The 16,670-nt window shown below is 32.1% G+C and overlaps 1 protein-coding gene across 2 annotated transcripts in view; it reads left to right on the forward strand.

The window, feature by feature from the left end:
• Positions 1 to 6,501, forward strand: part of LOC145335365 (uncharacterized) — a 28,895-nt gene extending 22,394 nt beyond the window's left edge. For both annotated transcript variants that reach the window (XM_080181103.1, XM_080181104.1), the window contains 4 exons: positions 3,235 to 3,299; positions 3,775 to 3,865; positions 5,664 to 5,738; positions 6,062 to 6,501. In XM_080181103.1, the coding sequence (XP_080037229.1) occupies positions 3,235 to 3,299; positions 3,775 to 3,865; positions 5,664 to 5,738; positions 6,062 to 6,312 (482 nt within the window). In that variant the 3' untranslated portion in view covers positions 6,313 to 6,501. The remainder of the gene's footprint in view (positions 1 to 3,234; positions 3,300 to 3,774; positions 3,866 to 5,663; positions 5,739 to 6,061) is intronic.
• Positions 6,502 to 16,670: the final 10,169 nt, after the last annotated feature.

Below are 16,670 nucleotides of genomic sequence, written 5' to 3' on the forward strand. Positions count from 1 at the left end.
CATGGATATATATATTTTAAAAACAAATTTACCATAATATTAACATTATATGTTATACTATTGGCTGCGACCCTAGCATCTATTCAAAGAAGTTAGTAATTGCTTACAAATCGTATAAAAAAGTTTTACACATTTTAATATTTTTTTTTTTTGGCAAAAAAATGACATTATATAAGTTGGCATAAAACGAGCCAAGATTATATTAAAGAAATAAAATAGCCTAAAACTATTTCGGGACCCATGTAAAATTTCCTAAAAGGAGAACTCAACCTGTCCAGAAATCACTTAAATTTTAAGTTTCATTACAAAACAAAATTACATATAACTTTTTTCTCTTCCTGTTTTAAGTTTTATATGGAAGTTTTTACAACATTACTATATAGAATAATTTTTTTAATGTTTTTATTTTTGTATTATACTTAAAAACTCCTTTCATATCAAACAAGGCTACAGTTTAAGGGACATCACTAAAAATATCATGTTTTTTTGGTAAAGTTCAATGTCTTTTTCAAATTTCAAATTAATTAATCACTTTTTAATAAGAATAGTTATTTCTCGTATCGTATTATAAACGGCTTTCCGCGGATATAGAATGTACAATTATAAGATTAAAACTAGTTTTTTTAGCCCTGTGGTGCCGAAGGCACCGGCTAAAAAAACTAGTTTTAATCTTATGATTGTACATTTCTATATTCGTAGAAAACTGGATATAATACGATGCTAGACATAGTTTTTTCGTATGGATGAGAACCGGTTCCTATCCACCGGATTCGAATGAATACGAGAAAAGATTTTAAATTATATTCAATTTCATTGGTGTATTTTTCTATCTATAGTTAGATTGTAAAGCATACTGTTACCTAAAGTTTTATAACTACGTTTATCTTATTCGTAGCGTCAAAAACTTTTGATTTGTTGGTTCCAAGCTATTTTTGTTAAAACATTTCAATTAATATATTAATCTGAAGAAGGGTTAATTTTGTTTTTCATAATTTGGGATGTATATCAATATATCATTTCCATTTTCTTATCCCTTCAGATTCCAGTCAAAAATTTAGAAAGGGGACTTCTTTTCAGAAGTCATTAATCCAGAAAAAAAAATTCATTGTTGAAATAAAATGGTGTTCTGTCACTTCCGCTAAAAGGACAAAAAAATTGTTTTTCCTGTAATTTTCTTAAGTAACAGAATGCAGGTCTGTCTATTTTTCTTTTTATTTGTTTGTTTGTAGGTCTGTCTATTTTTCTTTTTATTTGTTTGTTTGTACCGAGGGATCTCGTTAACCACTACACCAATATAGGTCCTGGGAAGGTTTATTACTATTTTGCGATTGATTTATAAAATTCAACTCCCCCCTCCTCAATTGCCCCTACATCCCTCTAGGGGCATAACCGCTAGTAATGAAATAAACTAATTTACAGTGGGGGGGGGGGGGGAGGGTTAGATGAGCTACATTTCGATTCTTAAATGATACCAATAATACAAGATTTTTCTTATATGTGAGCGACATGTTAAAAAATTATATAAATATTTTTTTTATTTTGTAACAAAGATCGGACACCGTCATGAATTGACAAGGAAGTGATGGAATTAAACCATAACTATTCAGGGATCTAAAGGGATAAGACAATTAAGATTAATAAGATTAATTCGATTAATTGATGTACATCCCCAAAGATGATACACAAAATTGCACCTATTACATTAGTGGTTAAAACGTTTAGACACTCTACTTAAAGAACCAACCAAGTAAAATTCAATAAAAGTCTCCAAGGTTGTTAAGCCAACAAATATGAAAACATTATTTTGAGTCTTTAGGGACTAGTTTAATAAACAGCCCAATATCCCCTCACTCCCTGATAACTATGAATACAATGACCAGTAGATATAGGGACAAGACAATGACCGATAAATTTATGTAAACCCCAATGATGATATAAAACTTACACCTTCTGTAGTTTACACTTTGAACACTCAACTTAATCAATTAACCAATCAAAAGTCCCCAAAGTTGTTAAGCCAACAAATAAGAAAACGTTATTATAAAACTTTGGGGACTAGTGTAATAAACAGCCCAATGTCTCCTCCTTGAGAGGATTTAAACCATAACTATGAATACAATGACCAATTTTCCGGGGATATGCGGATAGGAAAAGGAACTTTAAATTCTCTCCCCCCCCCCCGAAATCTAATTAAATAACCCCAAATTAAACCATATTTATGAGTAGTAGATACGCCCTTTAAGGCACTCAAAGAAAATTAAATTGAAGGACCGTTTTTACCGTAAGGTTTACATCCCCAAGGCAAAAGCCTATTCAATTCATGCTACTAATTCTAATTATCTATCTTTCTATCTAACTATCTATTTATTAAGCTTTTTACCTACCCATCTTTCTACCATCTACCTACCTATTAATCTATTTACCTACCTACCTATCTATCTATCTATCTATCATATTTTAGTTTCCTCGACAACGGATATAACCCAGCTGGAACTATCTATTTACCTATTTATCTATCTAACTCTCTATCTATCTATTCATTATATTTTAGTTTCCTTAACAAAACAACGGATATAACCCAGCTGAAAACTATCTATCTATCTACCTATCTATTTATCTATTTATCTATCTATCTATCTATTATATTATAGTTTCCTCAACAACGGATATAACCCAGCTAGAAACTATCTATTTACCTATTTATCTATCTATCCATTATATTTTAGTCTCATTAACAAAACAACGGATATAACCCAGCTGGAAACTATCTATCTACCTATCTATCTATCTAACTCTCTATCTATTTATCTAATTTTAATTTTTCAGTTTCCTCAACAACGGATATAACCCAGCTGGAAACTATCTATTTACCTATTTATCTATCTAACTCTCTATTTATCTAACTCTCTATCTAACTCTCTATCTGTCTAACTCTCTATCTAACTCTCTATCTATCTAACTCTCTATCTATTTATCTAATTTTAATTTTTCAGTTTCCTCAACAACGGATATAACCCAGCTGGAAACTATCTATCTACCTACCTATCTATCTATCTAACTCTTTATCTATTTATCTAATTTTAATAATTCAGTTTCCTCAACAACGGATATAACCCAGCTGGAAACTATATTTCTACCTGTTAATCTATCTATCTATATATCCATTATATTTGAGTTTCGTCAACAACGGATATAACCCAGCTGGAAACTATCTATCTATCTATTATATTTTAGTTTCCTCAACAACGGATATAACCCAGCTGGAAACAGTGAATTGTAATGACATCACATCTTTGGAGGCACAATACTTAAAAATAAATATTGACACAAATGTTTTGAAGCATTAGATTTCTTTCCTTTTAGCAGTTAACCTAATCTTTAATCAATATATGTCTGTTTACTAAGATCTAAGATTAACTAAGGGTAATAGTGCCCTTTTTTTTTATATACAAAAACAGTTGATAAAGAAACGCCCATCAGACAATACACTCCGCAATTTCCTACTAATGGGCAAATTAATTACACCTTCTTTGTCGTATAGCAGAAGTAGGTCCCATTATTAAATTCTCTGATATTTTAAATAATCTAAAGCAAAGTTCTATTAAAGCAGCTTAAAGTGCCTAATAAAAATGGACGTCATAAAATAAAAATGACTAATGAAAGGCCAGTATACATTTTACCATTGGTCAATTACAATGTATACTGGCCCATCATTAGTAAATTGTAATGTATCAATTTTTGTAGACACAATGTTTAAGTATTGAACTCGTACAGGACGTACAAGATATTTTAATCAACAAATCCTCAGCGCTGTTGCCAGATACTGCAGTAACATTGTTGCCAGAAAGTCAGGCAAATAAATATGGTGAGTTGGATTTATTTATTACTGCATTAAAGACCTGTTAGAATTGCTTGAACTTGGAAAAAGAGAGAGAGAGAGAGAGAGAGAGAGAGAAATAGAGAGAGATAAAAAAAGAGAGGAACAGAAAAAGGAAATTGTTTGTTCACTTTTTGTTCTATAAATTAACCCAGCATGGGGCACAATATCAGTGATCTAAAGGGATAAGACAATGGCCTATAAATTAATGTACATCCCCAATGATGATGCACAAACTTGCCCCTTCTTTAGATTAAACCTAGTGGTTTAAATGTTTGTACACTTAAATAAATTAAACAAACAATCAAAGTATTCAAAATTACACCTTCTTTAGATTAAAATTAGTGGTTAAAACGTTAAAACACTCAACATAATAAACCAACCAATCAAAATTCACTAAAGTTCCCAAAGGTGTTAAGCCAAAGAATAAGAAAACGTTATTATAAAACAGTTTTAATCAGTTCAATGTCCCCTCTCTCCCTGGATACAATAAATATTTATCTATTTCTAAAACTTTTTCAAAACTTCTGGCGTTTTCCCTCATAGTGCCTTGTTGAGCATAGGACCCCCCTTCCTCCTTATCTTAAAACAAATGAAAGTATGGATGGGTAGTTTTTCATTCTTTTTATTACTTTAGATCAGTTTAAGTTAGGTTGGGTTATAATGGGTACTGGGTAACCCTGCAGGATTATACCAAAACAGCTAAAGCCTTGCAATTACAGCCCTCCTCCTTATGTTTTTTTATTAATGGGGGGGGGGGGCGGTGAAGCAGCTTATAATGCCTTTAAAAAAATGTTGTCTTGTCATACAATACAAATGATCAATGGTAGGACATTATACATTTTACCATTGGTCAATTACAATGCATACTGGCCTATTATTGGTCATTTGTATTGTATGACCTCATTTTTATTAGGCTCTATAAGCTGCATGGGGAGAGGGGGGGGGGGTTTGAATGCTCGATCGGCGTAAACAGTTTTTTGACACCTAGTATTTGCTATTAATTTAAGCAATTAAAGCTAGCGGGGGGTGGACAAATAAAAATGTCGACAAGTGAAATATTGTTATCACTATGTAGAAAACAAGGATGATAGGATACGATCATGCAAAAAAACACTTGATTTTATTCATTCATTTATGAATACAATTCTATTATTTATGATGACTACATCGGATTTTTTCACCCTTTAAATATCTCCCCATCATTGTTAAATCCCTATTGGTGTCTTTTGAGCTAAAAAATTCTTATAAAGATCCTTCGCGCCAATAGTTGTAATCTATTTCCTGTGAAATAACATCTCACCTCGTTTTATTGCACTGCAGCATTACAGGTCTAATTGACCATTAGCATCACGTTAACAAAATATGGTCCTACTTATATAAGAAATACTTTACATATTTAATAGTAATAATTTTAATAGTAAACTTATCCTTATTAATCCCAATATTATAATTTAGGGGCGCTTGCACTTTGCTGATGCCGGTACAAAGTGTTAGCAATATTTAAAATGGTTTATTAAAACTGAAAAAATGCTGTCTCTATACTTTGCGTTAAAGTTACTTTTATATAGAAGGTTTTGTGTTTTTAAAATGGGAGCTTTTTTAAACTGATAGATTTATCATGAATCTGGGCATGTTTAAGTCGTAGGAACGCTGAAATCTTTTAAGTTTATACGTCAATTGATTTTTATTACTTTGATTCCTGGTCCAATAGAATGTATGTATAGAATATTTCAATATTTAAATTTCGTTTGTCTTACAACTGACTCAAATGTGTTTATTTCAGATCTTGATTCAATCGACACGACAGAATTAAAGAAACTTTTATCCCCATCCCGGCCAAGGCCCAAGAAAATTAAAAGTAAGTATTTTTAAAAGCGAAGCATGTAAACTTTGTATGATGATTCCTGTAGTACTTAGGTACGACTTGGAATGCGTAGCAACTCTATAATCGCTACCAGAATGCCCGTGCATCAATTTTAAACATGTTGATTTTTAACTTTTTAAAAGCTAAGCTTTTCTATAATTAGGGTCGGTCCGTCCGTACGTCCGTCCGAGACAGATAGCTTTTTTTCGTTAATTTATGAATGTTAGAATTGTCCTATCGATTTCAAACTTTGCGTGGTGATCCATGCTAAAAACTCATGTATCGTATAGATTAAAGTTTACATTATGTATTTTTAGAAACAAGAGAGGAGCCGCATTTATCGCCCAAGCCCGCCGACATCAGCAAGAAGGCGCGGGTACCGCCCATTGTCATTTTCGACAACGGTATGCGGGTGTTTGACCCCTGTGAAAAAAATGTGGACATTTGTAAAATTTTCGATGAAGTGTTTGAGGAATATGAGGCGACACAGGCGGTTAAAAGAGCCGCTACAACAGCCACGGCCGCTAGTCAAGCGGTTAAACAAAAATGTGCTAATGTCAGTAAATAAAATGATAAAGTGTTAAAACGTGAAATGACACTGTTATAAAATGCAATAACTGATAAAAGATAAAAACATTGTCGAAAAAAAGTGTACAAATATATATTTTAATTGCTAAAAATATAATTCAACAGAAAAAAGATCGGTTGAGAAAAAGTGAATTGTCTAAATATTTAAAATTGTGAATAGAAAAGAAAATTATTGGATTAAAAAACTACAAAAAAAGTATTTGACCCACAAAGCATTTTAAAAAGCCTTATAGATATTAATTAATTCGGGCTTCCCAATTTATATATTTTTTTTCTAGTATTCATTCGAAACCGCTTTATATTGGTACCGGTTCTCATCATAAGTGTACATTTTATATGCGCGAAAAGCTGTTTATAATACGATGCGAGAAATAACTATTACATTTGGAAAAGGATCCATTTATTAGTAAGTATTAGAAAGCTAAGTATGTTTTCATATTGATCTTTTTAGTTCTCTCAACAAGTAGTAACAATTCAGGGAACTAAAGGGATAAGACCATGGCCCATAAATTGATCCACATCCCCGATAATGATATACAAAAATACCCCTTCTGTAGATTAAAATTAGTGATTGAAACGTTTGAGCACTCAACTTAATGAATCAACCAATTAAAATTCAAAAGTCCCCAAAGTTGTTAAGCCAACGAATAAGAAAATTTTATTTAAAACTTTGGGGACTAGTGTAATAAACAGACAATTGTCCCCTCTCTCTCTGGTATCAATAAGTACAAGACTTGAAATTGGATTTAACATCCAATTTTTGATATATTACAAATGTCTAAAATGTTTGTGTGCTATCATATCTAGAAAAAAAAGTTTTAAAGTTCAGGGGATATTGGACTGTAAATTACAATAGTACTCAAGCTTTATCTTTTTCATTGGTCTATAACTTTTGATACTTTTATTATTAGAGTAAAATGGTTAAATATCTGTATTTCCTCATCGCAACCGCCTTGTGCAACCTTTCTATTGGTTCATTGAAAGTCAACTAATGGTGTCGCTTATATTAACATAGCAGAAAATAATTTAGAAGCAGACGAAAGAGGTCTTTGAAAAAGGAAGGGAGTTAGTTGACTGTATATTTATCTAATTATATTAATTCTTATTCTTTTATTAACTTTTAATTGGTTGATTTCACATAATTAGTGTCAAAACTTTATAGCCAATTATTGTAACTTTAAAGAAATGAATACTTTAAAACCAACTTTATGCAGATATGATAACACACCATAATTGTGTTATTTTGAAATATTTATCTGGTGCTGAATTTATGTTTCTATAATTCCATACTAAAACATTTATTAACAAAAAAATTATGGGGTTGACAAATGAATCTTTCACCTCCCCCCCCCACACACAAAAAAAGAATATATCATAAAAAACAAACGAATACCTCCTCTCCCCCCCCCCTCCCCTTATGTTCAATTTTTGTGCTCGATAGGAAGCAGCTTATAGTTCCTAATAAAAAACGACGTCATACAAAACAAAGGACCAATGATAGACCAGTGTAAATTTTACCAAATTACCATTAGTTAATTACAGTGTTTTTTATTAGGCACCATAGGCTGCTTCGCTACATAGGAACATTCAAGAAACAGCCAAAACAAAATATTTATTAGTTGTTTATAAAGAAAACACTGCCGGCTGTCACAATTAAATATTACAAGTTAATTTTCTTTAATATCACAAACAGGGATATAAATTCCATCATTTTAAAAGATTTTAGTTTTGTTTTAATTTAAACTGTTTCTTTAGCCCAATTGATTAAGTAAAAACTTCTGCATGCTTTCAAAAACCAAAACTTGTAATATTTTAAGATTAACTTATTTTTTATTCCATTTTTCTTCCATGAAACTAAGCTTTGATACCTAATATGTACTCAAAATCATTCCTTCTTTCAAAGAGTAAAAATTTCTTGATTCATTGGGGGTTATTGGGCTGTAAATAACACTTGTACCCAAAGTTTTATAACCACGTTATCTTATTCGTTGCCTTAAAATGTTTGGGTATTTTAATTGAATTGTAATTTGTTATTTCTAAACTTGTAGGAATTAAACTTTTCAACCAATAATTTCAATTCATAAAAGGTGATAACTTTTGTAATCATCATTGGGGATATGTATAATTTTTTTGAAATATTTGTTTTTTTAAGAAGCGAAATTAAAAAGAACAATAACATAAAATACTGAATTGAATAAAATTTAGGAATATCCTTCTCTCTGTTATTGTTTATTTATGGCTGTAATTGTATTTCTATTCGACTGATCAACCAGAACTTTTATTTGGGGGGGGGGGGAGCCTACATCCCAGAACGAAATTTTCAGGCGAAATGTAACAGGGATCTAAAGGGATAAGATAATGGACGATTAATTCATGTACGTCCCCAATGATGATAAACAAAATTACCTCTACTATAGAGTAAAAATATTGTTTGAAAGGTTAGACATTTTTAGTCTGGAATTAACAAACCATTTAAAATCTGATGAAAGATTTTAGCGAACTAATAAAATAACGTGATTATAAAGTCTTTGATTACGTTTAGTTTACAGTCTAATGTTCTCACACTCCCTTTTAACACCCCTTATATAAGGATTTTTTTAGTTCTAAGGGATGTCAAAAAATTAAAGCAAAAAATACTAAGACAACGTTTTAAATTTAACCTACATCCTTACGGAAAAATGTAAAATTCTGTATTATTTTTTAAGGTAAAACCATTGACAAATTTTCATGGGCATATTACACATTTAATATTGAGTTTACATTCTTACAAAATTAATAAAAAAAATGTATAATTATTAATCAAATTTTAGACAAATTTAACTGTAATCAATTTTATTGTTATTTTCAACTTGTACCTATTTATTTGTATTGTTTAATTAGGGTGGGATGGGAAATTGGATTATAAAGAACCTAGTAATAGTGTCTAACTTTTTATCTTTGTGACGTAACAAAAATCCATCTCTTTTTTAGGGGTTTCCTTTCCCACCTCCCCTCTCATCCTTCGATTTTTGTTACGTCACAAAGACAAAAAGTTAGACACTATTACTAGGTTCGATTATAAATCAAATTGGTTTCCTCATAAATAAACTTTAAACTTTTAATAAATTATGATTGGTTGATTTATTCTTGCAGTGTCTAAACTTTTCAATCATTAATTTTAGTTTACAAAAGAGTAAATCCTTATAGGGTAAACAAATCAATTTATTTATTGTCCATTGTCTTATCCCTTAAGATCCCTGTGTTCAAGTCTTCCATATTAATTTCATTTTCATATGAAATTCAGCAGTTAACAATGCAATGTTATGATTAACTGTAGTAAGTTGGCTGAAGTTAGGCTAAAAACGCCCATAATGTATTTTATTGTTTTCTAAGTAACAAAACTTTTAAAGGGGAGAAAGGATTTACTTTGAGATCTTGTAAAACTAAGTCTTTTAAAACAATCTTGAAAGCTAGATATTTCTTTAAACAGGAAGATTAGTTTTTATTAACACAACACTTTTTTTAAGTTTTCATTGTTAACAAATTTTAAAAAGCGATAAATTACTGTCAAAATATAAATAAATTGGAGTTTCAAGTAAGAATTCTATCTGTTTTAGATGAGTTTTTAGCTATCTATGAAATCCTCCTTCCATTTATTGGTTGATTTCTTAATTAATAAGAACCTTTTAAATTTTTATTGAACCATGTTACCCTATTCCTACTTTTAACCCTTTAATGATACCCAGGGAAAAGGGAATGTGATTCTCACAAACAATTCTAAGTGAAAATTAGCCTCAACCTCCTTCCCTTTTTTCTCCCCTTCTTACACACTTCCATTTCAGTTACACCGAAAAAACAAGTTTTACTCCAACTTTACTCCAACAAAATATTTAATTTTCGGCAGTTTCAAATTAAACGAGAAAGACTAAACTACATAACTTTTGTGTCACTTTTGAGGAAGACGATTCCTGTGACGTCATATATTTCGGAAAAGAAAAAGGGAAGGGGGGAAGAAAATCTCTTCAAAAGAGATGGGAGAAAAGGGAATCGTCTTCCTCAAAAGTGACACAAAAGTTATGTAGTTTAGTCTTTCTCAAATTAAATTAATTGGCTGAATCGCAGATGATACCCTTTTCTAAAAAGCCTTACCTTACTTAACAAAATTAAAAATCATTACCTCATCCTTAAAAGAGAAATTTTTTCAGAGAACTTTTATCCTAATGGCAAAAAAATTATTTGTCTGAGAAAAACTGTTGTGCCTTCAAGGTTTCCAAATTAATTGTGATTTATTTGCCGCACGCAAAACATTTTTTCTTCGGGTAAAATATTCCTCTAACAAATACCTTAAATCTCACTATACAATGCAAAAAAATATAATAATTTCAATATTAATTTTTATTAATGTATCAATACAGATAAAATGTGTGATTATATTATTTTTTTTACAAATTATTTTATATTTTTGTTAACATAAATTTGAATGTAAAATATATTTTTATAATAAAATGTTTTATGTATAATTTTAAATTAATAGCTTATTTTTCTTTAGAGGAGTTGTCGCTCCAGGTTCTAGTCAGGAAGTAAGGGGACATTAGACTAATTATTACACTAGTCCCCAAAGTTTTATCATAACGTTTTTCTTACTCGTTGGCTTAACAACTTTAGGGACTTTTATTAAATTTTTGGATAATTAAGTTGAGTGTCCAAACGTTTCAACCACTAATTTTGATCTACAGAAGGAAAAATTTTGTCTATCATTATTGGGGATGTACATCAATTTAATGGCCATTGTCTTATCCCCTTAGATCCCAAGGTTCTAGTCAACTCAAAACACCTTAAATTATACTGCACGTCCTCGGAAGCGTTGAAGGGACCACAATGGATAATAATTTAGGTAACATCCAACAGACAACCAACTCTTTAATTACACAGCCTTTGTCTGAAAGTCTTTACTTTGCATGGGTATGAGTTGTTACCAAGGCATTCCACCTACTCTTACTATTTTTGAATTGGATTTTGCGAGAAATCTTGTCATTGGTAACTAGTAAACTTTAGGGGAAATTATGACTATAAATAATGAAACCCAGGGAGTAAGGGAGGGGACAATGGCAATGAAAACCAGATTTATCCAGAAAATATGACCAAAATTGTAAAGGAATCATGGTAATATAACTTAAAACAAAATTAGTTCTAAGAAAAAATCATTTACTTGAAAATTAAATTACCAACACATCACAATGTAGTAAACATTCTGTAATTAATCACTAGAAAAATCTTGTTTAGAAATTTGTCAACCCTTTTCATATATTTTTAACTGCTACCTAAATTCAAGGGGTTCTTAGATTTTTAATACATAAATATCACATTAGAGTTTCTATATATGAAATGACATTTTCTTAGGAAAAAATATTTGTTAAAACCAGCCATCAATAACAAATTTTTCTGTCTGCAATATTCAAAACTAACTCAGCTAGTTAGCGGGGCATTGATGCGCTAGTACCCAAAGTCAGTCAGAAACTGCTGAATTCGTGCACATTCCCTTTACGCCAGTACCCAAAGTCTGTGACTCTTAAAAATTGAATATTCGATCCATTGTCCCCTCCCTTACTGCCTGAATGAAACCGCAGGGATCCAAATGGTTAAGACAACGGCTAATAAATTGATGCATATCACTAATGACGATGAACAACAATAGTGACTGAAACAAAACTTAATGAACCAACCAATCAAAATTCAATAAAAGTCTCCAAAGTTTTTAAGCCATCTAATAAGAAAACGTTATTATAAAACTTTGGGAACTATTTCAATAAACAGCTCAATGTTGTATCCCTTCCTGTTAAAACGGCGTTGCAGCATGTTGTCCGTGATTTTTTCTCATAATTTTATAGAATAGCTGAGAAAACAAATTGCTGCCAAAAGAATAAATCAAAATAATTTTAGGCAATATTTTATGATTAAAGTAGAAAAATAATTGATATAATTTCATGTTTTATATTTCATTAAGATAAATTGCTGAATTATTTTAGTCCGCATAATTAAACAAAGTTCTTTATAGTGCCGATAGCAAATGACATCATACAATGAAATGGTAGGAAGGCCAGTGTGACGTCATTGTTTATAGGCACTATAAAAAAATTAAAATCAATCATGGAATAATTACTTCCTTGTGTTATTAAACCCCATCTGTAGATTAAAATTGTTGGTCGAAAACTTTGAAAACTGCTAGTTTGTAAAATCAAATAATCAGCCACCTGGAGACCTCAGGGAAATCAACCTTTGAAAATTTGAAAAATCAGCTGGAAGTCTAAACCTGACCAAAATAGATTCGAAGAGGGAAAAATGGACCATCGAACAGGACATACTTTCATTATAGAGTAGCCGCACTACTGGCAAACCCCTATAAATCAATCCTATTCAACTAGAGCTATATTAATCTTTTTTTACACATCACGGAACAGGGACAATATAAATCTAAAGAAATACTTTCGCAAAGTGGGAATGGTTGTCCTACCTCACCACCCCACTGAAAAAAATAACTTAAACCTTATAAAGACCATGAAGAAAGTTTGCTTATCGCTATAACCATTTTAGACATTTTAAGAATACCCAAGAACATACGGACATTCAGTACTCCGAAAATCACATCAATTGGATGATTATACCATTGTTATTAAAAAAGTTAAAAATCAACATGTTTAAAATGGACGTACGGACATGGTAACGATTATAGAAATCCTACGCTTTATAAATCGTACCTAACTACTACAGGAATCATCATGCAAAGTTTAAAATCGATAATACAATTCTAACAAGCCTAAATTAACGAAAAATCTTTCCTTTACGGTCGTCCGGACGGACGTACGGACAGATCCTAATTATAGAAAAGCTTCGCTTTTAAAAAGGTGAAATTTTGTCCATTTAATGTACAAAAATAATTCAAAAGAGACAGGGATAGGATAATGGATGATAAATCAGACTCCCAACAATTATTTCAGGTAAAAGTCTGTTAATAATCATCTATAATACAAAGTAGCTTGATGTCTGTCCGTCTGTCCGTCTGTCTGTCCCTTAAGATCTCGGTAACCGCTGAACCGATTGGATTCTACTCTTCAGGGTATATACCTATTGGTCCTGTGGTGGTTTTAAGCTATTTTCTTGGGGGGTGGGACACCCCCAACCCCCCCAAAAACAAAAAAAATCCCCCCCATTTTTTTTTTTTTTTTTTTTTTTTTTTTTTGTAGAAGAATTCTTTTGTAGAAATATTCTTTTGTAGAAGAATTCTTTTGTAGAAGATTTCTTTTGTAGAAAATTTCTTTTGTAGAAGATTTCTTTAGTTCTTCTTTTTTTTTTTATATTTTTTTTGTTGTCATCTCTTGGGGCAAAGCCCCTAGAGGCTAGGGGCGAAGCCGCTAGTAAGAAAATAAAGTAGTAAGTTCACATCTAAGGCTTAAGATGGATTTTCGGTGCTTGCTTACATGTGAAGACCGGAGCACCAAAACCCCCCCCCCCGCTTAGTTTTGACAAAAATCAAAAATAAAGGGGGGGGGGGGTAATTTTTTTAATGTCTGGAAAACGGCAAGGAGGAAAAAAGCACAGCAAGGCAAAGACTTAACCCCCCCCTTAATTTTGAAGAAAATCAAAAATAAGGGGGGGGGGGGGTAGTTTTTTCACTGTACAACACGCCAGAAAGTTGAGTGAGGTAAATCAAGTAAATTCAGTATACCAGAGGGGAAACCTTATAACAGGGATATTAATTTTTTGGAGCATAATTTCCTTATTTATTGACTGATTTTAGTAATTGTCTTAAGGAGAATATATCAGAAGTGTTTTCATGGGGACTGTCCCAAAACATGAATATCCCTGTAATAAGGTTTCCCCTCTGGCATACTGGATTTACCTCACTCAACTTTCTGGCGTGTTGTACAGTGAAAAAACTACCCCCCCCCCTTATTTTTGATTTTCTTCAAAATTAAGGGGGGGGGGGTTAAGTCTTTGCCTTGCTGTGCTTTTTTCCTCCTTGCCGTTTTCCAGACATTAAAAAACTACCCCCCCCCCCTTATTTTTGATTTTTGTCAAAACTAAGCGGGGGGGGGGGGGTTTCGGTGCTCCAGTCTACCACATGTAAGCAAGTACCGGATTTTCTAGCTCCTCTGAATACATGGCCCATAAATGCTATGGGCGTAGTTGCTAGTTATATGAAAAAAACAAGGATTTAAGTCTTAGATAAATTTTATTGTCATTGTCATCTCCCTCCACGGAATTAGCACACAATAAAAGTATTCGTTTTTTTATTGCTTAAGGCGTTGTTAGATTAATTGCAGAAAAAATTATGTCTACCTAAAAACTTTAACAGCACAGATTCTCGATAGCTAGTGTTTTAGGGAGGGAGTTTACATTGGACTGCAAATTATACTAGTACCCAAAGTTTTATAATTAGTAGAGGTCAAATTTTTCTTAATTATGTTTATCTTCATTGGACATTTACATTTTATAGAAAAATCATTTACTTAATAATTTAAGAATTATTTTTTCATAATTGAAAAAAAATACTTAAAATTGTTAACTAATCAATAAAACTCTATTTATAAAGTACTTCTGCTTCTAAAAGATGTGCTTTGGTGGATATGATTTTTCTTGTTTCCTATCTAACAATAGGAAACAACTACAAATCATAAAAGAAATAAAATAAGCAGGGATATAAAGGGATCAGACAATGGTTGATAAATTGATGTACATTGTACATCCCAATAATAATACAAAAAATTACCCCCTTTATAGATTACAATTTGTGGTTAAAACGTTTGGAGAATTTGAGATTAAAACATTTGGACATTTAACTTGATTAAAATTCAATAAAAATTCCCAAAGTTGATAAGAAATTGTTACTATAAAACTTTGGGGACTAGTGCTATAAAGAGCTCAATGGCCTCTCCCTCCCTGTACAATAACCCTTTAGGGTGAAGTAAAGGATACGATAATAACATCCATGAAAGGGAAGCTTGTATGAAAGGCAATATAGTCACCCGCAGCCAACGAAACAGGGAGTGAGATTACAATGATCTATTTATTGCACAAGTCTCCAAAGTTTTATAATAAAGTTTTCTTATTTGTTGGCTTTACAACTTTGGGGTAATATTTAAAGGTATAATTTTATGTATCATCATTGGGGATGTACACCAATTCATCGGCCTTTGTCTTATCCCTTTAGATCCCTGAGGGCAGCCAATGATGAAAAATTAAAAGAGTTTCTATAAAAAAAGGGTTGGTTTTAGGTTGTCATGGTAAAATTAAATGCCACAGATACAAACAAAATTTTATCTTTAATTATATCTACCCCCCCCCTCTCCCCCATTCCCTCTCTCTCTCTCTCTCTTTCACGTCCTCTATAATATACTAGCGGCTACGCCCCCTAGAGGCCTCTAGGGGCACTTGAGGAGGAGAGAGAGTCAAATTCAATAACCCAATTTCTTATTTTAAATTTTTTTTTTTTGGGGGGGGGTGCCCCCCCATTCTCATTTTTAATTTTAGTTAAAAAATTTAAATAATAAATTTTTTTTTTTGGGGGGGGCGATTTTTCATTTTTTTTTGGTGGGGGGGTTGGGGTGTCCCACCCCCCCAAAAAATAGTTATAGACCTTCCCGGGACCTATGAGAAGCTACCCTGTTAAGGAGAACCCGATCGGTTCAGCGGTTAGCGAAATCCTTCGGTACAGAGACACAGATACACAGGCACACATACATCCTGTTACTTTAGTATAAGGATTATCTTTTTACCTCTTTATACAATGGAATAGAGAACAAGGCCAATTCTATAGGATACGATTAAAGAGATACCTGTTGAAAAAGGGTTAATACATATGTAGTAAAAGATAGCGAAGAGAGAAATACAGAGCAAGAGTAAAGGAGAGAGAGAAAAATAGAGAGCAAGAGTAAAGGAGAGAGAGAAAAAGAGGGAGAGAGGGACAGAGAGAGAGAGAGAGAGACAGACAGAGAGAGAGAGAGACAGAGAGAGAGAGAGACAGAGACAGAGAGAGAGAGAGAGAGAGAGCAAACAATTTCAAAGCCCGAACAGCGGAGAAATCAAATCTTCCGAGAGACCATTTCTCTCAAATTTTTTCGGAGACAATTTTCGAAGATTTATTGGAGAGTGTTGCATTGCGCACCTGTTGATTCCGACGGAGACACCGGAGAATTGAGAGACACGAGCAAGATGAGAAAGAGAAAAATCGAGAGAAAGAGATATTAAATGTATGGGTGTGTTAAAGAGAGAGAGAGAGAGAAAGAGATATTAAATGTATGGGTGTGTTAAAGAGAGAGAGAGAGAGAAAGAGATATTAAATGTATGGGTGTGTTAAAGAGG

Source organism: Acartia tonsa, chromosome 13 (assembly GCF_053477335.1).
Source record: "Acartia tonsa isolate MP-2025a chromosome 13, ASM5347733v1, whole genome shotgun sequence".
NCBI classification, from domain to species: Eukaryota; Metazoa; Arthropoda; class Copepoda; order Calanoida; family Acartiidae; genus Acartia; species Acartia tonsa.